At 39.1% G+C, this 22,178-nt stretch overlaps 2 protein-coding genes across 3 annotated transcripts; both read right to left on the reverse strand.

Annotated features, from left to right (window-relative positions):
• Nucleotides 1–183: 183 nt before the first annotated feature.
• si:dkeyp-110a12.4 (pancreatic secretory granule membrane major glycoprotein GP2) lies at nt 184–8,147 on the reverse strand. Its single transcript, XM_058398640.1, has 9 exons — nt 5,482–8,147; nt 5,096–5,184; nt 4,859–4,963; nt 3,421–3,581; nt 3,026–3,161; nt 1,768–1,862; nt 1,012–1,180; nt 668–782; nt 184–569 (listed from the first exon to the last, which is right to left on the reverse strand). The coding sequence occupies exons 1-9, from the start codon at nt 5,558–5,560 to the stop codon at nt 397–399; spliced, it is 1,122 nt and encodes a 373-aa protein (XP_058254623.1). The 5' UTR covers nt 5,561–8,147; the 3' UTR covers nt 184–396.
• Nucleotides 8,148–8,209: 62 nt separating this feature from the next.
• On the reverse strand, nt 8,210–22,107 carry shprh (SNF2 histone linker PHD RING helicase). 2 transcript variants are annotated; one of them, XM_058400000.1, is made up of 30 exons: nt 22,012–22,107; nt 21,002–21,664; nt 20,686–20,815; nt 20,355–20,573; nt 19,715–19,793; nt 19,433–19,583; nt 18,965–19,061; nt 18,508–18,758; nt 17,570–18,250; nt 16,557–16,808; nt 16,355–16,433; nt 16,107–16,270; nt 14,769–15,025; nt 14,500–14,621; nt 14,317–14,405; nt 14,125–14,217; nt 13,916–14,023; nt 13,702–13,844; nt 13,415–13,588; nt 13,242–13,304; nt 12,905–13,130; nt 11,512–11,649; nt 11,312–11,413; nt 11,040–11,111; nt 10,702–10,890; nt 10,490–10,582; nt 10,306–10,392; nt 9,935–10,113; nt 9,229–9,309; nt 8,210–9,107 (listed from the first exon to the last, which is right to left on the reverse strand). In XM_058400000.1, exons 2-30 carry the CDS (start codon nt 21,548–21,550, stop codon nt 9,011–9,013), a joined length of 4,965 nt encoding a protein of 1,654 aa, XP_058255983.1. In that variant the 5' UTR covers nt 21,551–21,664; nt 22,012–22,107; the 3' UTR covers nt 8,210–9,010. The 2 variants fall into 2 exon arrangements, with proteins under 2 accessions (XP_058255983.1, XP_058255985.1); XM_058400002.1 differs by lacking the exons at nt 19,715–19,793; nt 20,355–20,573; nt 20,686–20,815; nt 21,002–21,664; nt 22,012–22,107 and having other exon boundaries at nt 18,965–19,021; nt 19,433–19,510.
• Between the last annotated feature and the right edge of the window lie 71 nt (nt 22,108–22,178).

Consider the following 22,178-nt stretch of genomic DNA (forward strand, 5'->3'; position numbering starts at 1 on the left):
ATGATTTTTATGAAAATTCCTTTGACCGCAGGATTGTGGTGATGAGGGGATGAGGTTATTAATATTTGTAAAAAGATTTACTAACCCAGGGACTGAATTTGCACTCCTTTATTCAATGTCAAACAGCCATAAATTAAACAAACAAATAAGTATATAAAAGTTCTTTTATTTTAAATTGTCCTAGCTAACCTTGACAACAAATAAAAACAACAAAAGATTAAAGGATCATGCACATCTATTAAAATCCTTCTTTGTAATCTATATATTGTACATACTAAACCTAATTATTTGTACTTCATTAAAACAACAAACTATAGTTTTAATCCTCACTGTACAGAATATATATTTAATTTTTTTGTCTGTGGGTAAGAGAGGTATTTTCTTGTAGACCCCAGCTTAGCTGGCCACCTCTGAGATGTGGTGGATGTTGGACAGGGTAAGCTGGGCCTCTTGGGTTGGATAAGACCGTCTGCTTTTGAGCCACAGTCTCCCAAACACACCGGTGATGAGCAGAAGCACCACCAACAGACCTCCGAGCACAAAGGTTTCCACTGGGGGTGCATGTGCATCTAAAGGAAAGTTATTGGTCATTGGATAAAATAGGAAGGTACTGACTGAGTGAACAAATCACATGCACCTCTAAAGAACTGTACATAGTAAAACTTACTCAGAGTGCTTTTGCCAGACTGAACGTCACGTCTTTTTATTGGTCCATAGGACACGGTGTGGGACAGAGCAACGTCTCTGCGTGTACGTGCTGATGTGTCCTCAGTAGTGCAGTTCTGTGGTTGGTGGTAATATCACCACATAAGAGGTGAAAAAAGAAAAAAGAAAAAAAGAGAGGGCAATTACATGATAATATTGGGATTTCAGTTGGCTTGCATATGAAAACATTATATTGTGCAAATTCTTGTTAATTTCATATACATATTGCACATTTGAAATTGTTGTTTTAGTATTAGAGAATGTAGAACAAATGAACTGAGAGCTACATAAAAAGTGAGATCTCACAGGTTGGCATGCTCCTGCACTGCTGTGGCAGATCTGGACATTACAGTGAAGGAAGATGTCTGTGTAGGAGCTGCCCACAAACTTAAACATTTGGATCCTGAATAGCGCCTCAGGGCCTTGTCCATTCTTTATCACAGCCAGTGTCTGGTCATTGGTCAGCACTGGACAGCTAAGGGCCAGAAAAAAAGTCTCTGTGTGCATGTTATTCCTTTTTATCAGAAAAATTAACAGATGTACTAAGTAAAATATACAGAATGCTATACAAGATCTGCTTAACATTTTGAATATTAAAAATGTGAATGTTGCATTAAACTGAGAGAAAAGGGTTAGATAATAAACATTTTAACAGTTCTTTCAATATCTAGATGCTATTAACATTGCATGCATGCAGTATAATAATTTTGCTTCTGACTAAACTGAGGCTATATTTACATTAAAATAATAGTACTTAATAAATATTATAGATATATTATTATATGTATTACATGTATTCTATACTGACATAAAACATACAAACATATGGCCTAACAGTTTTTCTTGGCAGATGTCAATGGCAGCATATTTTAAGTTCTAAAAGAAGAGAAATAATCTGGGTTGTCATGGGCAGGCACAGCTGTCGTGGTGAAACCCCAAGGCTGCAGTCACAGGAACACGAGTCACACAAGTTGTTTTATCATCAGCTCCCTTCGCAACGCGTCTTCTGACCAAAACAAAGTAGGTCAGGACAGACACGTTACATACTATATGAACACAAACCTGTCCTTAATGAAAGTGTACTGAATGTTGCTGTATGGATCATGGTTCGGTGTGGCCCAGCATCTCTCCACTCTGAGCATGAGATTAGCTGGTATCTGTAGGGTGAGATTCCAAACAGTCTTGTAAATAACTCATTGAGCAAACACTGTTCCGAGCAGTCCTCAGATTTCCAACAAGGCTGAGAGTAAACAAGAGTATCTGCCAAGGGTCTGATAAAGCAAGAAGGAATTATTGGATTCAGACTTGCTCATGTGAGATGATTTACTAATCTAATCTACAAGGAACACAGTATTGAGACATGTATTTAGCAGTTTGTGACTTAACTAGACAATAACTAATTCCTTACACTACTAGTCAAAAGTTTGGACACATCTTCTAAGTCCATGGTCTTTCCTGATGTTTATTTCTTTCTACATTGTAAAACAATGCTGAAGGCGGCTTAAATACACAATAATGTCCTTTGAACAGTTGATATTGAGATATGTCTGCTACTGATGCTCTGTAAGGCCTTCATAACGGCTCTAATCTGAGGTGCTGTTAATTGGTGATTTCTGAGGCTGGTAACTCTAAATGAACTTCTCCTCTGCAGCAGAGGTAAATTTTGGTCTTGCTTTACTGGGATGGTCTTCATGTGAGCCAGTTTCATCATGGTGCTTGATGGGTTTTGCAAATGCACTTGACAATACTGTTCTTGCAAGAACTATTCCAGAACACCTGACCTTCGTGTCTTAAAATAACAACTGACTGTTTTTTGTTGTCATTACATATGGATTACTTAAGTCCATGTGTGTTATTTCATAGTTTTGAAATCTCCAGTATTGTTCTAGAATGTAGAAAATAAATCCCTAAACAAAAAACATTGAATTAAAAGGTGTGTCCAGACTTTTGACTGGTAGTGTAAATATTTAGGACCTTAGTTTAAGGTATGTACAACAGACACAAATTCCTTAAATATTTAAGATGTTAAGATTGAGGTATTTACATAGAACAAGACAGAACTTGAACACTGACAGAGGTCTGTGATAAACAAAGGCCAACTTGCACTTAATACCAGCCAGGGTTTTTACCTACAAAATTACATTAAAGTAGGGAAAAGGAGGCTTATCATTATTCATACAACTGTAATTGAATATTCAGCAGAAAAGCTTGTTTGAAGTGGGTCCCAAGTGCCATCAAAATGAAATAAATCTTTAATAGCCTCTTTGAAGATTCACTACAGCTTACAATTCACTACAAGCCATCTTATTTATATACGAACCATGAAAACTTTCACATAGATGTTGTCATCAAGCATTAAAGATGGAACAGTGGTCCATTTGTCCACAAAGTCCTCATCTTTATAAAGCAGCATGGACACTGAGAAATTTCCATCTTCTGTGTCCAGAGTGATCGTCCTAAAGAGTAGAGAATGTTAAAAGGCCTCCTGAAGGACGTTGAAGGACGTGCAGTGGATATTGTAACAGACACTTCAGCTCATCCTCATCGTTACCATTGGTTACCTCTTTTGTTCAACAAGAAAAACAAATAAACAAAGTGCCATTTAAGCCTAAACAAGTAGTGCTAATGAAATATTTATTATAGGCACATTATGATCTGGCTACAAGAAGCTTCAGACGGAGAAGATAACACTATTTGCATGATTTTGTCCTTTACCTGACATCCACTCGGATCATATTTTCACCATTAGGCTGCCGGACCATGTAGTTTGCAGGGTAGCGACAGCCAAATGTAATGTTGACATAGCTTCTAGTGATGACGTCTGATTCGTTATTGTGAATGGTGTTGGTGAACATGATGTAAGTCTCATCAGATGCCTGTAAGTTGAAAAAAAAAAGAATCAGATACACACAGAGTAAAATATATTTAAGATTATATAGATAATAGTACTAAAAGGAAGGAAGGAAGGAAGGAAGGAAGGAAGGAAGCAAGCAGCCTTTTTATTACTGAAAAGGACAGACAGATCTCCACCCCTTCTAGTAGTTTTATTGCATGTATGTAAACTATTCCTTCACCATAACAACAAACCCTCCCATGTAGGTCCTAGTTTTTTTTAAGGGAAAGTAATACATTAAATGTTGGTATTTGTTGTAGATTAGCACTTGTGGTAGACTGACAAATAAAACTTTTTGCCCCTATTTGCATTCTATAGACAGAATAAGAATTATTAAGCATTCTAAGTGGTTCAGCAGGTCATTTGTATATGTGTTTTGTTACAAAAGAAAAGCTTTTTTTATGTTAACGTCTCATTCAGTAATATCTAATCTCATACCACTTTCCACAAAAGAGTCTGAGAACAGCCTTTATAAGCCTAACACCCCCCCACACACACATACACACAAGACTGTGTTAACCTTTTGCTGTCTTTACAAGAAATGCCTCTGTGCCTTCAGACTGAGCCTCTCAATGATACTCATAGTCTCAAGTGCAGATTTATATCCTGCCAGGGTGAAACCCATCCTCTGGGTAATGTTACGACTGTATGAGATGGTCTAGGGGGATGAATAAAAGAGGGAGTACAAAGTGTGACACTGAATTATGGTCAGCCTATTCACTACTGTTGAAAACACAGTCATCATTTACATATAAATCAAGATAATTTAAAGCAGTGTGGCTACTAGCCCTCCCCTTCAAGCTCTGAAAGCACTCCAGCCATCCAGTCTGAAGAGAAAGAAGCAACGCTTGCTCATTCCCTCTCTACATATTAGAAAACAATTACTCCAGGGAAAACAAAGCCACCGTATTAGCATACGCATTAATCAGTATTTGTCTCTTGGTTTGCTTCTCAAAATATATTATTTCCTTTACTAACTTACTGTCGCACGTTATTTGTCACAAAAAAATGCAAATAACTGAATATGCGATAACAGTCAAAGGCACCATTATAATAACATTATTATAATCTACAAACTCAAAGGAAACAATTACATTTATAACTGAACTAGAATTAAAGGAAAATATTGTTCCAAATTTAAGAGTGTCTCTGCAGTCACTACGCTTTTACATATGTACTTAAAACAAATACTCTGGAAAGGAAAGACACCTCCTCAATCATAAAGAATAAATTATATATTGACAGAATTGTTAGGCTTACCATGATGGTGCCACAGTCTGTGAGATTAGTCTTGATTGTAAAGACATAGTCATCCCCAATCTCAACACCACGGCAATCTGGGTTATTCAGGTGCAAATCCCAAATCTGCATTAGGAAGAAAGTATGTTTTTTTTTATACCCAGCACACAAAAGGAGTGAATATTATGAACATGAACATGGGATTGACTACATGTATTAAAATATATTAATATATTATTCAAGGAGGCACAAACATACATAAACAGGGGGGTCCTTGCTGAGAAAAAAAGCACTTGGTATCGTCACTTGTATCTGCTCATTGGTACATATGACAGTTTCATTAAGCTCTATTTGGGGGGAAAAAGAGAGTTCATTTACTTCTGCAACAGGTGCGCATGTTCATTGCTCACACATTTTCCCTGATTTTATTTGCTTTGCATCTGTTATAGATGAGTTTGTTGAACCGGTGACAATAAATAATACATCAAAACAACTGTTTTTGAAAATCTGGATTGAAGCATGATCATTTTTGGTGAATTATCCAATAATCTATCATTATCTAAATTTTATATAATACAAAAATTAAGACTGGATTACTTTGCAAAAATATGAGCACAAAATGATTCAGTAAAAAGCAGTCTCACCTTCTTCCTCGAGATGCACAGCTGGGATAAGTGTCCAAATTGTGAGGAGACACCAAATTGTCAGTGAAGCAGGTGCCATTTTTTTCAGACTTCACTTAATTTGCCTTCTTTAAAGGAATACCTTTATACCAAATCTCTGTTTCCCCCAAATTTGTGAATCGCCTCACCTATGCACCCTAAACTGGTTGCCAGCTACAGATGTTGCGCTTGCACTAAAGCCAGCCCTCGAAAAACAGCTCTAATGAAGTAGGAGCCTCCCTCTGGCCTTAAAAACACCAGCTTGAATTGATGTCCACACCAACAATGAGATTCCACACATGAATAGGGCATGCTGAGGGGAGTCCAAGGTAACACAGACCATGTAGATTTAGGGTCATAAGACTGAAAATACAACTGACAGACCACTTAGTAGACACCTTACAACCATGTCCCAAACCACTGGCCAATAAGAAGTCTGTTGATCATATAAAGAGAACAGAGAGTTGCAGGGTGGTATCCTGTTTTGTCTCACACTTTTGTCTGCAAGGGTTTTTAAAGGACATGGCTTTTACTGTTTCAGGAATCCCACTATTTTACATGAAAAGAAGTCCTGCTATTGAGTCAAGGGCAGTTCACTGCCACACTGGCTGCCGAGCTGGTGACTGTAAAAATTATGTGGACAGACCGAATGTGGTACTGGCAGTAATTCTCTCACAGTAAAACAAACACTGCTAGAAACTGCATCAGACTCCATGAATCATGCTAAATCACATCATTCCACTAGATTAAGCAACAATCCTGGACAAAGAAAACTGAGAGCAGGAAGTTGGGGGTGGATGCGAGCTAGCAGGTGATATGTTTTGAATGTATTGGCATGCTCTCATCCCATGATCACATGGTAATTTCATGACATGTGTTTCAGAAAGTGCTTTCTTGATGTCTCGGTATTTATCATCATCTGTGCTTTTGAGACGTTTGGCATAAAACAGCTGAACTTTAGCTGAAACTGTCATATGAGGTTGACATTTGGCAGATCCTCTTATCCAGAGCGATGTACAAAAGTGCTTTGAAGTCTCTATCAATTAATACATTAACACTGGTTCAATAGGTCACTGACTTAGAATACCATCTGCCTAAAACTGTGTATTGTATGTCTATGTTACAACATAAAATAATATGCAAAACAAACAGGGAAAATAAGAGCCAGTTTAATTGTTTCAGGAAGAGGTAGGTCTTCATCTGGCATTTGAAGACTCAGCTGTATGGAAATCTAGGGGAAATTCATTCATCCACCTCAGTGCCAGAACAGAGAAGAGTCTAGATGTATACCTACCTCTTACCCTGAGAGATGGTGGGACCAGTCGAGCAGTGCTAGTAGATCGGAGGGATCGTAGTATAGTGCGAGAAGTATTAAGAGCTTTGAGGTGAGATGGAGCTGGTCCATTCTTGGCTTTGTAGGCAAGCATCAGTGTTTTGAATCTGATGTGTGCAGCTACCAGAAGCCAGTGGATTTTGGATCATTTGCAGAGGATGAATTGCGTTCAGAGGTACACCTGCCAGTAGAGTTGCAGTAATCCAGTCTTCAAATGACAAGAGACTGAACAAGCACCTGAGCAGCCTGTGTGAGTAAAAATGGTCGAATCCTTCTGAAGTTGTAGAGAAGAAATCAACATGAGCGTGTGACATTAGTAACATGGGAGAAAAAGGACAGTTGATTGTCCATGGTTACCCCAAGGTTGCAAGCAGTGGCCAAAGGAGAGATCAGAGAGTTGTTCAGGGATATTGCAAGATCCTGGGCTGGGGATGCATCACCTGGGATGATAGTTCAGTTTTGCTGGGATTGAGTTTCAGCTCATCCTCGTCATCCACGATGATATGGCAGAGTCTTGTGCAAACTGTTTTTCCCCCCATTTCCTCTTCTGTATGCTACATATACTTTGTGTCTCTCAAAAACCTTTGGAAGATTTGCTCTCTCAATTTCATGTCTCCGAGAGTCATTCAGCAAATTTCCCCCAATGCTGGTAGAGAGGCGGCAGCAGCAGAGCGAACACGGGCTTCTTCTTGATCATAATCCAACCCCAAAAAAATCTATCCACATTTTATCTCAAACACATTCATTTTAGCTTTTCATACATTTTGCTTTATAAGGTGTGATTAACAGAAATGGAATAAACCTGTGATTGTTATTTTTTTAAATATGTAATGTAAAATGTTGTGATCATTTTTGTTGATGGTAAAAATATTGGCAGAAAGCTTGGCTTTTAACATGAGCCTACACTCAATATTCATTGGTTACAATTAGAATTTTCGAAAATATTTTCGATTAAAAACCTAAAAGAGACACATTACAGTTTAAACCATCCAGCATCTTAAAGTTTTATGGACATTGAATGGTTTTCTTGGAAATAGCTAAAACGTTAGCATGGACCGTTCGCAACAACTTCACTCAAATAACTATTCAAAAGCTGTAAAAACTGCTGGTTTCTTCTTTACATTTTACATCTTTACAACAAATTTTCCAACACAAATACCGAAAAACAGCTATTCCAAAAAAAAAAAAAAGATACTTTTGTTTCATAAGACACATGACATTTTTAACAATTATGGCATTAAAAAAAATGTGAATCTGTTCATTTACCCATTTACCTCATTTATATTTAACCTTATTTTTCGGGTTGTAGACAAGATCATCCTCTTTAGTAAAAAAAAAAAAAAAAAAAAAAAAAAAAAAAAAAAAAAAAAAAAAATTCCAAAGAACATTAAAACATTAAGCAGTGAAACTTTTGGATGTGCAACCTAAAAATAGTGCAAATATTCCTTTTAAGTAGTTGTTGCTGTGACATGTTAACTAGAAGAAACCTGACCTACAACAAATATATGAAAATGTCATTACTGTTCTTGCTAGACTGCAAAATTGAAACAAAAATGGTACTGGTCCAGAAATCTTTTACAACAGATACACTGGGATCATAGAAGTGTCTAAAAAGACAGTGCTTTTCTACTTAAATTTCATAAATACATTTTCAACATGATGTCAATAAAAAGCACCGAAATGACAAACACAACAACAGACCACTTTGATCAACATTTGCAAAAAAGAGGCATATTGCTCTGCCTGAACAATAAAACTCTAGCCATGCTACAAGTTTTAAAATACCAAAAGGTTCATCTCCACCACAGGAACCTGTATTGTTACTGTTTTTTGTTTTTGACCCACAGTGAAATGCAGTCTGTGTCATGTTAACAGCACCTCTGTGTTATGTGTTATTTCAATAATCATGAGGCTATGGATTTTTAATAACACAATCAGTGATGGTTTTTTAAAGTGAGTATATTGTTTCAGATTGGAAAAAACCCTTTTCAACATGCCCAGTATGATGAGAACATAACATTAAGATAATAAATTAATAACAGCACTGGAGCTAGCATATAAAATGTGCAGTGGAGAGACTGTATACTGATTAGTGCTGTAATGGTCCCTTATTAATCTGGCCCTTCTTGCTGGTTGTGATGCACACTGGCCAAACTGGGTGGCTGTGATTGAGCAGTCTCACTCCAGTGTGTCACTGTCCTCAGTGAAAAGCTCAGCCAGGTCAGCCACTGTGAACACAGACGCCTCCGAGTGCTTCATAGCTGTGGCACTGTGACTGGAGTTACACAGGAAATGCCAACACTTAATTAATTAAGCCAAAAACAACCATGACTATTATATATAACTGACTCAAAGTAATGAGACAACCCTTGAGCCAACTTTTTTCATACACTCACCTTTTTTCTGCTGTTTTCAACATGGCCTGCATGCGCTCCTCGATAGTGGATTTAATCAGGAACCGGTGCACAAAAGTGGGTCTAGGGGACAAAAAACAACAGATGAGAAATTAATTGCTCGTCACTGATGATATATGAGGTTAGCTGGAGCCATGTGAAGGATCTCTGTGATTCGTTATTTTATTATGAAGCTACGTGGCATGGTTTCTAATCTTCTCCAAATCTGTGACTTTTCCATGCACTATAATAAGCGACTCATTTGTTGGAGTTTCAACTGTGATTCAACTGTAGCTCAACTCAGATGCCAAAACTGTTATTCATGCTTCTTTTCAGGGATCTATAACATTTTTACCAGATATTAGATTTGTACAGCACTGTTAGAAGACATACGGTAGCATATGGCATAAATGCATTTATATGAGTACGTGGAATATAACACTGGGAGCTTCAGCTAACTGTTATTAGCCATTGTATAAGGCGCAGTCTGGAAAAACTTAATGCGTGCATTTGGTGTATACATGAGTATGACCACAGGTGTACCGAAATATTTCTATGTAGAGATGTGATGACAAGATCCCAAAAACAAACTGCAGTGTCCATTTTAAATATTATTAACAGTGCTGATTGATATTCTGCTTGCACTGCTCTTATTCCTTTCCAGTGAGGAAAATAAACAAGCTATTTGATCCCACACATGCAAGCTCACTTGGTTTGGCCGATGCGATGCACTCTGCCGATGGCCTGCAGCTCATGCGCCGGGTTGAGAATGGGCTCTACAAGCAGCACATGTGTAGCCTCGATGATGTTCAGGCCGTTTGACCCTGTGTGCAACGGCAACAGCAGGATGTTGATCTTCTCATCATATTTGAAAGAACTCAAGTTCTCCTAAAAGGAAATCACAAGCATACTATCAAGTGGCAAGCTGTTATTGTGACCTTTGATCTCTTAGATAATATTTTTGTGCAGATACAGACAAACTGTGCATACTGACAACACAATAGTGAATAATTGCCTACATGTTTTCTTTCTAACTGGTAGAGCTGGAATAAGCAAGTTTAGTGCAATAGTTTTACACACCTGAAATTTATGAATCCCGTTGATCTGTGAGAAATCCATGTTGTTATCAAAGAGCGCTTTTGCAATGATATCTAGTACTCCCTGCCACTGAAAAAGATAAAGAGCAGAGTCAGATCAAATACCATTGTGGAAGGAAATATGTCATTTTTGATCATTTTACCATAAACATATGAACAATGCTTACCGTGGAGAATACAAGTGATTTAGCTCCTGGGTCAGTCATCTGGATTTTCTTAAGGGCTCGGACCACGGCCTCTACTTTAGTTGAGTGACTTCCCTACGTGGAAGGGAAGTGTATGAAAACAAATGAAGAAACAAAACAAAACAAAATCAGCTGGATTCTAAAATAATTTCAGATTTCAGTGTTTTCAGGAAGGAAGATTGAAGGGTACTGACTTTGACAGGAATTTCCTGGTCTTGGTCTGCAGCTTGGGTGGTAAAGACGTAGGAGATTTCGGTGTGGGAAGTGGTTTGCCTGCAGATAGCACACTTGATAGCTTTCTTTCGGTTGCCAACACTGTACTGCTCCACAATGATAGAGATGCACTCATTGCAGAAACAGTGTCCACAGGTGAGCACAGCCCACTGTCAAACACAAACACACAATTAGCACAGGAAACGTGTCACTTTTCAAATGCACACAAAGTGTGACACAGTGTTTATCTATCTGCAGTCAAATATTCTTATGTACGAGATTAGACCATATTTATCACCTGTGTATCATTTCATCTTACCTCCTGGCCCAGAGAGCGAGCACAGATAGGACATGGCTCTGGATTCAGACCTCCTGTCGATTTATCCTGTGACTGAAATAATTCATGAATGGAAACATCAGCAGAAATTCTATTCAAAATATTACAGTTAAATTAAACTGTTGTGCACCAATACTTGTATTCAATGGACAGTATCATTAAATAATACATGTGTCTTACTGTATGGTCAAAAAATACAGAAATTCAAGACATCCTCAATTAACTAAAGCATATAACACATCTTTGTTTGTTACCTTTTCCAAATTGGTAAGATATAGAAACTGTCCAAGCTTTTTCTGTAGCTGCGATTTAGCTACAGCCCGGTCATTCAGCAGTTTCACCCTGTTCTGTTCCACCTGAACTCAAATAAAACCAATAAACAAGCACATGCATTTAGCACAGAGCAACAGTACATAATACAGGTGTGGTGCACTAGGGGCTCAATTCTACCCACCTCATGTGGCTCGATGATGTGCAGCACTTTAGGTTTGGGCTCATCGGGAAGACGTACACGCAGTCTTTCTGTAGCCATACCCAGCTCATCTATGGCTGACACTCGATCCCTCAACGTCATCCAGTACTCATGCAACACCTGAGGAGCCACAGTTATGACTGTGATATGACACTGGTGGTTCTAATATCAATTATCAAAAAAAGGTTAAGGATGAGTGAGCAGCTCCAGTCTTCAGTCTTTAATTTAATGTGAGCGTGCTGGAGTACAAAAAGCAAGTTTGTCTCTTTCTTTTTTTTTTTTGTTTTATCAAAATATTTTAAAACACATTAAGAACTCTTAAGCACATTAAGAGCACAGAACCCAAAAAGATAGACCTGCATAGTTGGAGGCTGCAGCTAATTTACTCTTTTGTTCTTTCTTCTAATAACAAAATACATTTAGTTGTGCAATAATAAGTCTAAAATAGTGTTTTTTTTCTTTAATCATCTGCTTGAACCACCTACTACACGAATATAAATGACAACACCACAAATATACTTTTTCTCCACTGTCAATATCCTCATCATTCCTCCAACACCTACATCTCTGGCTGCCAAACTCTGTGTCACCTTGTCTGAAAAAAAATGGCCATCATTAGCAGCTCTCCTTGCACACATACACCCACCAAGCCTCCTCCTACACACAGCACAACACTTTCTTTATTCTCACCCCTCACTGACACTGATGACTCTAAGCTCCTCCTCACCAGCCGGCCCACCACCTGTCCACTACACCCCGTCCCCTCACATCTCCTGCAGGCCATTTCTACCACACTGATCTCTGAACATAGAGAACAACAAATTGGTCTCCGTTCTGTCATTTCTATCAAAAGTTTTATGTGCTGTAGTGAATCAAGCTCCTTCTACATTCTTGTATCCTACATAGGAAAATTAAGAAGTACAATCATTATTAAGCAACAGCTGGTGTACCTGTGCATGGCCCTCTTAACTTTAAATACTATTTGTTGTGAAAAGTCGTGCACTTTTAATGCTCATTTTAATCACTGTTATCACCCTAGTCTCAGCATACATCAACTTACTTCTCAGAAATTCCTGTATCGATGAACTCACTGTTTTTGAACTATGCAGCCCAACTTACTGTCACTAATAACACCAAGGGTCACCAGTAGCTTTGGGTAACAACAACTGACTAGGGGTTGTATGACAGAATGTTCATATTTTATTGATTAAAGATCTTAAAATATTTTTGAGGTTTGTGAATTCCACTGCTGTGACGAAAAAAAATACACATCACAGACTCTCTGGCCTAAGTTTCATGAACCTCCAGACCCTACCTTGAGAGCCACTGCTTTAGATCATATCTATACTCCAAACATAACTACATGATTTCGTACCTTGTACTCCTTTTTCCAGAACTCAAAGAGCTCCATAAATGTACTGCCCTCCTCTATGAGCTCAGGCTCCATGCGTCGGATCTTGGCAAAGGACAAGATGGCTTTCAGGGTACGTTCGGTCTCACTGGCTGCACGCAGACCACGGCTAGTTGTGGGAAGCCTGTCGTCCATCAACCCCTCCTCATCCTCAATCATCTCCTCGAATATAGCAGTCTGACCTTTAACTCTGTGATACATAAATATTTTCAAGGTTACTTCTAAGTGTTTTAAAGCCTTGAACTCTATTTGCTTTATGTGAATAATTCAATTAAGTGTTTTTTGTTTTTTTTTTACTTACGTGTGTGAAAACAATTTTGACTCATAATCTGTGAAGAGTTCATCAGATTTGCAAAACACGCAGCTATAAAACAAAACAGGAACAAAACAAGACTTTAATATACCATTTTTTAACAAAGAAATAAAGATCACATAGTACACTAGGGTTGATTATCAAACGCTCAATGATCTTACTTGTTGAGTGCCAGGCGCACAGGTCTCAGGTGACAAGCTGTTGCCTCCTCAATGACTTCCTGTGATGGTGGAGCCTCTAGCTCTTTTACAGCATCCTGAACAGTTTTCTGGGATTTCATCAGTTCATCCATCTGAGTGCTGAGTAAAAACTGGAGACCTCGGGCATCCCGGAACCTGAGAAGCAAAAACGCTCCGGATGAACATCGTAAAATAGAAAGCAAACGGAAAATCTTAAACAAACTGAGATGACGTTAGATAGAATTCATAAAGAAAATCTTCTAAATTACTTGTCAGCCATTGAAAATTTATTGGCTTGCTGTTTGTAACTGCAGGTAAGCTCGTTTTGGATTCGGCCAACCAAATCATCATCCATGGAGTACTGAATGGCCTGCTGAATCACGTCTAGCCACCAGGGGGAGCGCAGGTTAACCTAAAATAGAGCAGAATTAGAAAATGTTTGTCCTTGTTTCCTCAAGCAAATCTAGTTCTCAAACCTCCTACCTTGCGTTTGAGGTCTCTGATGTTCTGAAGTACAGGCAGGAGGTTCTGCTGAGCTTCGGACACTTCAGAGCTGACCTTAGTCATGTAGTGTTGTTTAAACTGCTCTGCCTATTTAAAGAAAAATTTCAGTCAGTCACATGAGATCAATCTTCTTGGCTCAAGGTTTATAAAAGATTTAGAGGTAAGTGAAAATTGCTTTGCTTTCTAACCTCTTCCTTTAGACGATCATCTCGAAGAGTAGGCGGTATACCAGGATGCTTGGCATTTAGTAGCTCCATCAAATTGTGTGTAGCATGTAGTCTCTATATTTTGAATGTAAAAATAGCATTAAGAATATTTATAGATGGGGAAAACACATGGGTATTTTCCCTCACTAAGTATGAACAGAGATAGGGTTATACCTGCAGGGAGTCTGTTTTAAGCCGATCTTTGTGTTCTTCTGATGATCTAAGCACTTCTCTGTACATCTCTGCTGCCTCGACAAACTCACCTGCCAGTGATTTGAGAACACACAGGACAGGAGCGTTTTTTAAACAGGCCCATATGGACAGAGTAAATTAGGATGGTGTTTTACCACATGGTACCTCTGATAATATGGATTCCTGCCAAACCATTGAGAGCACACACCAGCTGCCTGTGAGCCTCCTCACACTCGACACGACACTTCTTCTGCAGGGACTTCAGCAGCTCTTCCATCGTCATTGTACTGAACAGAATTTAAAAACAGAAATGGAAATTAGCCATTCAAACATCCAGAAGGCAGAAAACTGTTCTACACTTCAGGGTTGCTTGAGGGCAAAAAGTAATTAATTCAGACAGAATGTGTTGTGCTGCCAATCAGAAGGATCCTCACCTTTTCTGGAAGGGCAAAAACTCTCCCCTGACAGCCTGAGGATGGCAGCAAGCCTGGCGCAGGCGCAGCAATGGGTACAGGATGGTGTTGACTGTGCGACGGTCCAGGCTTCCCAACTTTAGCGACCAGTCTGAGATCTTCCTCAACTTAAGCAGAGCATCCTGGGAGCAGACCTCATGCTGACGGTGGTAAAAGTGGCCTTCCACAGGAGAGAAGTTAAGCCAGTGAACCTCTTCTGTCTGAGGTGGAATTTGGATCTGGAAATAATACAAAAACGTTAATTTTAACACAATATTAGGAATGTAATAGTTGCAAACCAATATATGCATTCATTTGCATCATCTTTAACAACAGAGTTTCAAAAATACAGATGGAAATTTAGATCCTTAACATGCAAGACAGGTCACAGTGGCATGGAAATATTCAATACATCAAGAAGAAACCTTGGGAAAACCCAGACTCTCAAGGGAACTCAGACTACACTGGGTGACCTCAGTATAACTCTACACAAAAACAAACAAACTATAAAACCACACTACTAACTGCAGTGAAAAGATGTATTTTTGAGAAAATGGAATGGAAGCCTGTTTAGGATTAATTCAATTCAATTTTATTTGTATGGTGCTTTTAACGTTGAATGTTGTCAGCTTTACGGGAATCTAAAAATTAAGAATAAAAATGATCAAGTTTAAACATTTATTTTATATTTATCCCCAGTAGGTATGTTTACATGGACACTTTTTAATCAGATCGGACTGAATTCAATCAGATTGACGAATCTGATCGCAGCGTTTACATGAACGCGGTATAAAGTAATCAGATTGTTATGCGCGTTTACATGACACATGATTAGAATCGGATTAGATCTTTTGACATGCGCACAGTCCATGAAAACATCCGTACGTCATACGTCATTGCACATGCGCAGAACTTTCCAGGAACATATTCCATCCGATTAAGTGTTTACACGTCCTCTCGATCGGACTAAAAATGGTTTAAACCACCCCTTACCATCCGATTGAAATTTTAATCGGATGTTGCAAATTCCATCCGATTGACGTGTTTACATGACACTTTTTTAATCTGATTGTGCTTCTAGTCCTGTTACGATCGGATTACAAGTGTCCATGTAAATGCGCCTAATGAGAGGCAATGGTGACAAGGTAGAATTGGCTGTGATGGTATTATGATTACAGCAGCAGAGGTAATCACAGTATAAAGAAAATGTCTATTTACATCTTTTTGAATTCATCCAAGCAAATTACAACTCACATTCTTGATCTCATCATTGATAGGATTTGACTACAGCAAACACTACATACAGTATCAATAACCAACCTGGTCGATAACATCTTTTTTGGCAGATCGCCACAGCAGCTGGCCAATGACGCTGTAGAGTGGGCCTGTGTTTCCATGACGATATGGTCTGTACAGCAGCTGATCCCACCAGTACTTCACCCAGTATGGGTCGACTCCCAGAAACAAAACGAGGCCATACAAATCTGCAGAGCATTTCCAACTTACTGTTACAAACATTGTGAAGCTCAATTGCATTACAGCAACTGACAATCTGAGTCTCAGCTTACCTTCTAGACCTCTCTGTACTGGAGTCCCACTTACACACCAGCGATTAATGGATGTGAGTCGCAGAGCCATCTCTGCAGCCTAAAGACAAGAGGAAGCACATATGTATCACACTCTTCTATTTACAAACACAAGGACCACATCTTCTCCAGCTGCTCTACCACTCCTTTTATAATGGTATTAGCTTGTGCATAGTGAGGTCACCTTGGCTGTCGTGCACTCCACCATCTGAGCCTCATCCAGACATACACGCCACCACTCCACAGCCACCAAAGGGCTTGGCACAGCCATGTAGCGCTTCTGGTTACGAAAGCGTCGGCCATCTTTGCTGTTACTATGTGGAAGATCCACGTAGTTCAGTTCAGTACGCAGCACATCATAGGTGGTGATGACCACATCCTGCTCAGCCAGGACATGAGGCTGAATGAAGCCATGCCTCTTCACACCCTGATACACCTGAAAGAAACACAAGGTATAAGGAACAGGGATCACCACCACAATAAAAAAAATAAGCATTGCTTATTTGACAGGATATCAGACATATGTCAAGCTCAGAATGGGTTAGAAGTTTGCACTCTGATTCTTTCTCTTTAATAGGTGTTGATTGGTCTTGATTTTTCCCATATGTTTTTTCCTTCGATGCTCCTTTAGAATAATTACTATGTTAATAATATTAGTTAGGATTAAACTGCCATTACTGGTAATAAGGCATAGACATAGAATTTTTTGTTTCAGCACAGAGGACAACAAGGCTTTGAGCAAATTATTATCAATGTTATAGGATGAATAAATGCATAATTTTAATTTATTCTATGCATTTTGTGGATTTTGACCAATATCTTAATTCTGATTAAATGTTGTTTGATTATCTGTTAAGTTTTTACTAGTATCAAGTGGGACATTTCAGTGCTATAGTAGCAGACAGGAGATAATACAAAATGTAAGACAAAACAGAAAATAGCAGCAGAAATGACTTAAAATAAATTAAAATAAAATATACAAATGTACCAAACTGTAGCAAATCTATACATAAAAGATTGTTGATCATGAAAATGAGTCAGGAAAACTTTGTTGGAAGTTAAAGTAAGCCTCTAGTATGGTGCACCTGGGCATTATTACTAAGGTAACGTTTGGGCTCTTAAGAATGTCAGGAATATACAGTATGTGTGAGGCATGTGTGCATTATCGGGATCATTTCTAATTTAAGCAATACTTGCCAGTACTCGGAGGGAGGCGGAGCGGATGTGTCGGTTGATTTCTTCGACCCACTGATGGCATATGGAACTGGGGGAAATGATAAGAGTGGCACCAGTGGGAACAGGAGTCATGGCCACTAGGCAGTGTGGGCAGTAGAATGGTGTAGTCGCCAGGTTCTCCTCTTTGTAGTTCACACATTCAGCATGCTGCCACAGCAGACAGTTCATGCACTGCACCCGAGCTTTATAGTCCACCAGGCCCAGTTCCCCACATATACACTCAAAACGGTAATCAGGTGTATTAAAGGGAACCACTGATGCTCGGATTGGAGGAGGAGGCTCTGACTGAGAGCCTTGGGTAAAATCTGACTGAGGATTCTGTAGTTGGTGATTTTCAGTACTCTCCATTGGCTCTGGTTTAGCGTTAACCACACGGCAATCCGCTTTCTCGTTCTTTCCATCAACTGAAATCGGAGGGTGGCTGGTGTCAAGGCTCGTCTCAGTGCTGGGTTCGTCACAGAGTGCGTTTGGCTCTGCTTGTTGCTCTTGCTTTGGTTCCTCTGTGAGTACAGGAGGGTCCAGGCCACACACTGTGTCCTCAGAGTCAGAAGCTGCACTCGAGGAGTTCATAACTGCTTCTCGTTCTGGGCCCGTACAACGACGAGATGTTCTCCTGGGAGCAGCCTCCCCGGGTGACTTTTGCTATAGAAAAATAATGACTTTCAATAATACAAAACTATAAATAATAAACTTTTGAAATAACTTATTTATTTATATAATTTAATTGTATAAAGGTTACCCACAATACAGTGCTAAAAATATTTAAAATATAATACTGAATATTGCTAGCCAAAAAATTACTTGTTTGTCCAATTATTTAAAAACCTGTGGTTTAAAGTCAAGATTTACTTTTTAATGCTAACATGAAAATATATACATGAAATGTAAGAAATACTTACTGGGGAAACGGGTTTCTTCTTCTTTTCTTTGTAGTTCTTTCCCAGTTTGAAGGAGCCAGCTAAACCACGACCTTTGACCTGTTCCACTAAACCTTCAGTTATCATTTTTGTCAGCGTCTTCTTAATGTGGGTGCGGTTTTTCAGAGGGTCATACTTGTACATAGACCTGAGGTATGTAAAAACGGCATTGATTGAGGCTCCTTTTCCAACCTTCATTTCCTTAATGGCAGTCAGAAGCATCACCCGGACAGCTGTTAAGAGCAAAACATACACATCAGCATAGTAGTTATGGTGTGTAATGCAAAAGCTTTTATAAAATATTACTACTACTTCCATTAACAATAATAATAATAATAATAATAATAATAATAATAATAATAATTCATGAAACAGTGCTGAACATGTAGGCTAGTAAATATGAATGCAACAAATCATTGATATATATATGGCTCCTTACCAGGGTAGGTGATTTTCTCTCTTGGCTTTGCCTCACATTGCTTAATCCTTTGCCTCTCTAATGGGGGAGGAGGGATATAGAAGTTCACTGACTGTCCCTGGAGCACACAGAGTCTTGTTTAAGAAATCAGACATCATGAAAGAGTAACTGCACAGTATTTGCTCTCAACACGTAAACCATATTACTTATAGAGACTGAAGTAAAATTTGGATGTTTACACACATTTTACATTTACATTTCTGGCATTTCGCAGACACCCGTCCTAAGCGACTTATAATTTATCCCAATTTTTATAAAACAGGAATTGAGGGTTAAGGGCCTTGCTCTTTCCCTTCTGAACCTGGGATTCAAACACATAACCTTCCAACCAGGAGCCCATAACCACTAACCTACAACATCCCCCACATAGACAGTCAAACCAGGGACTCTGGACCTGCTAATTTCTGACCCACACTGCTTTCTACTTACCACAGGTAAGGTGAGAGTACTCTGTTTTAGGCCTTGGCGAGTGTGGCACAAAATAAGAGCCAGCACCTCTACAGTCTTTCCCAGCCCCATCTCATCAGCAAGTATTCCTCCAGGCCAGTCCACCCCAGCCAGAGGAAACTCCCGGATCAGACTAGTTAAAACAGATTGTTATGATCTAGAACATTATGGAAGCACGAACTTCATTTAAATGCCTAAAACATGAGTTAATAATGCCCTTGTTAAGGATGCACACATATCAGTGTACTCTTAATGCTTTCTTACCAGCCTGTGTAGGGGTTATAAAACAGCTTCTTTCCACACATTGTCATTACTTCCCTCCAAAGGAAATGTAGTTTTTGTTCTGTTGATACAACAGTTCATAAAAGAGTTATATTTCAGCAAATTCTGTCAATATATATGAATACAGGCAAGTGATAATGGAAAAATATTAATAAAAAAGAGTTAATAGGCCTGAGAAAGTTATGAATATACTTACTAATATACTGTACTACAATTAAGTAAGGAACATCCTACCATAATCTATGGCTTGTATAAAATGCTAAGCAGGCTCAATTGACATTAATTTTGGATTGAGCTGGCAAGAGAAAAAGATTTAGGCAACTCTGACAGGCTCACTCTTGGAGACACTTCAGTCACAAAGACTATTCAACTGCCTGAGTTTCAAATAGGAGCAGTGATTATCTGCAGTAATAATGATTATCTGAAGTTATATCTGCATTTAGATCTGCAGTAAAGACATCAGTATGTTAAACCACACAGCCACTACAAATTATTACTATGTTCTCCTAAAGCACAATTCAAGCTGTTTTAGAGGCTGTGTGTGTTTTGTTTTGTTTTTTTAAATTTATCACCTAATTTTGCATCAAGGCCACATGGCAGATGATGAGAGTAATACATTTACCTTGGGAGCATTCACTCTTGTATCTTTCCTTCCTCAGCATCCAGTTGACAGCCTGACTCTGGTAAGGTCGGAGCACTGGGATGAGGGCTGGTTGCTGTACGTCAAAGCTTTGGTTCTGATCTTCTCTTTGGTGAACGTGTCTGACATAATCATATAGTTCTTCCACGTTCTGCCGCTCCAGATCAGTGTCACACTCTTCCTCTTCATTCTCCATGATCTCTGCCATGGGAAAGGACAAGCGCTACATCAAGCTCCTTTAAAAGTAAAATATATATTAAAGTTATCTGCACAAATTATGATCATTTTTCAGCTGATAGGAAAGAAATGCTACCAGGGATAATGAAGTCATAGAACAATTCCATTAGTTTTTGTAAGAGCTGACTGGCTCTTCTTAAGCGTCCATTTCCTTCACTGAGGAACTCTGGTCGTCCCAGTCCAGTCTCCAAAAGGAATATCTTTAACTGCATCAGAAACATAAATCAACAAAAACTAGGGGTTTGTACATATTTAAGGAAAATTTCAAAATAAAAGAATTCTAGATAAACAACAATGTGGAATGCACTAAAGCAGGCTAGTGTAGGAGATAAAGCTGAACAATAACTACTTCACGAATACATACGTATAGATGCATAATTGATATTGAATACCTTTACAAATCCTTCTCCAGACAAATGACAGAGCTGTATGACCTTCCTTTTCTGCAGCCAATCCAAATCCTCCAGTGATAATCCACCGAAGGAGCATTCAACAGGACAGCTTACGAGCTCCTCTGAGCTTGTGCTAGGTAGCTTTAGTGACAGCACATCTCTGGTCTGCTGCAAGCAAAAAGTATTGTTCGCAAGCTCAACAGGAACCTTCGGATAGAGCTCAAACTCTCCAATCGACGCTTTCCAGCTTGGACCTAGGGCAGACGCTGAAGGCACATTAAGCTCAGTGGTATCTGGTGAGGAGTCCTGCATGGAGCTTCCTGCTTCCTCCTCTTTCTCTACAGGTGGCAGAGAGGAATGGCTGAGAACCTCTGCATTCCTCACATCAGCAACCGGGTCAGGTTGAAAGCTTCCAGATGGCTGGGGGAATGCCTCCAGGTCTTTAAAACCCCCCTCGGACCTGCGGTGCTCATGCATGTTCCAGTTCAGCTTATTCTTGGCCTCTTCGTCCATCCGGACAGGCGCTGCACGTTTCCTCCTGCTGCTCATGTTTTAAGGTAGAAGATGCTACAGGACTGGAGAAAGAAATCCAAATGGGATTACACTGAAGTGCTCAGGCACTGCTGTCCGCCTGACCATTACTTTTCACACCGAGGTCCAAACCTGTAAACAACAGTGTTTTTGAAATATATGCATTTAATAGCAGAGGGAAATAAAGCATCTTCTTGGTTACCGAGGCTACATCGGACATTTTAGACTAACGCAAACTGCTATATTAAATTTGAATGTCGACATATTTTGTTTTAACTCAAGAAACAGATTATGAATTTTGAATGAATGATTGTATCAGTTTAGTGAAACTATCAGAGTTCCTGCAAGCAGTCAATAGCAGACAGGAACACTACAGGTACCGTGTTAGCTAGCTGGACTTACAGCTGCACTAACTGACTACAAAGAGATTACAGATACTAAGCAACGAACAATATTTTTGGCCTACTCAGTTGTCGTACATTTATCTTCCATGCAGAAGGAGAAATCACTTTCTTCCAGCGTTACCGCCACTAATGTCATATAGTTCTTAGCGCTCCGCCATGTTTAAAATACCGGAAGTGACGTATATTTTGGCCCGAAACAAAACGCGAGCATATTTTCCGTTCCGACAGCTAGATGGCGCTGT

This window comes from Hemibagrus wyckioides, linkage group LG09 (assembly GCF_019097595.1).
Source record: "Hemibagrus wyckioides isolate EC202008001 linkage group LG09, SWU_Hwy_1.0, whole genome shotgun sequence".
NCBI classification, from domain to species: domain Eukaryota; kingdom Metazoa; phylum Chordata; class Actinopteri; order Siluriformes; family Bagridae; genus Hemibagrus; species Hemibagrus wyckioides.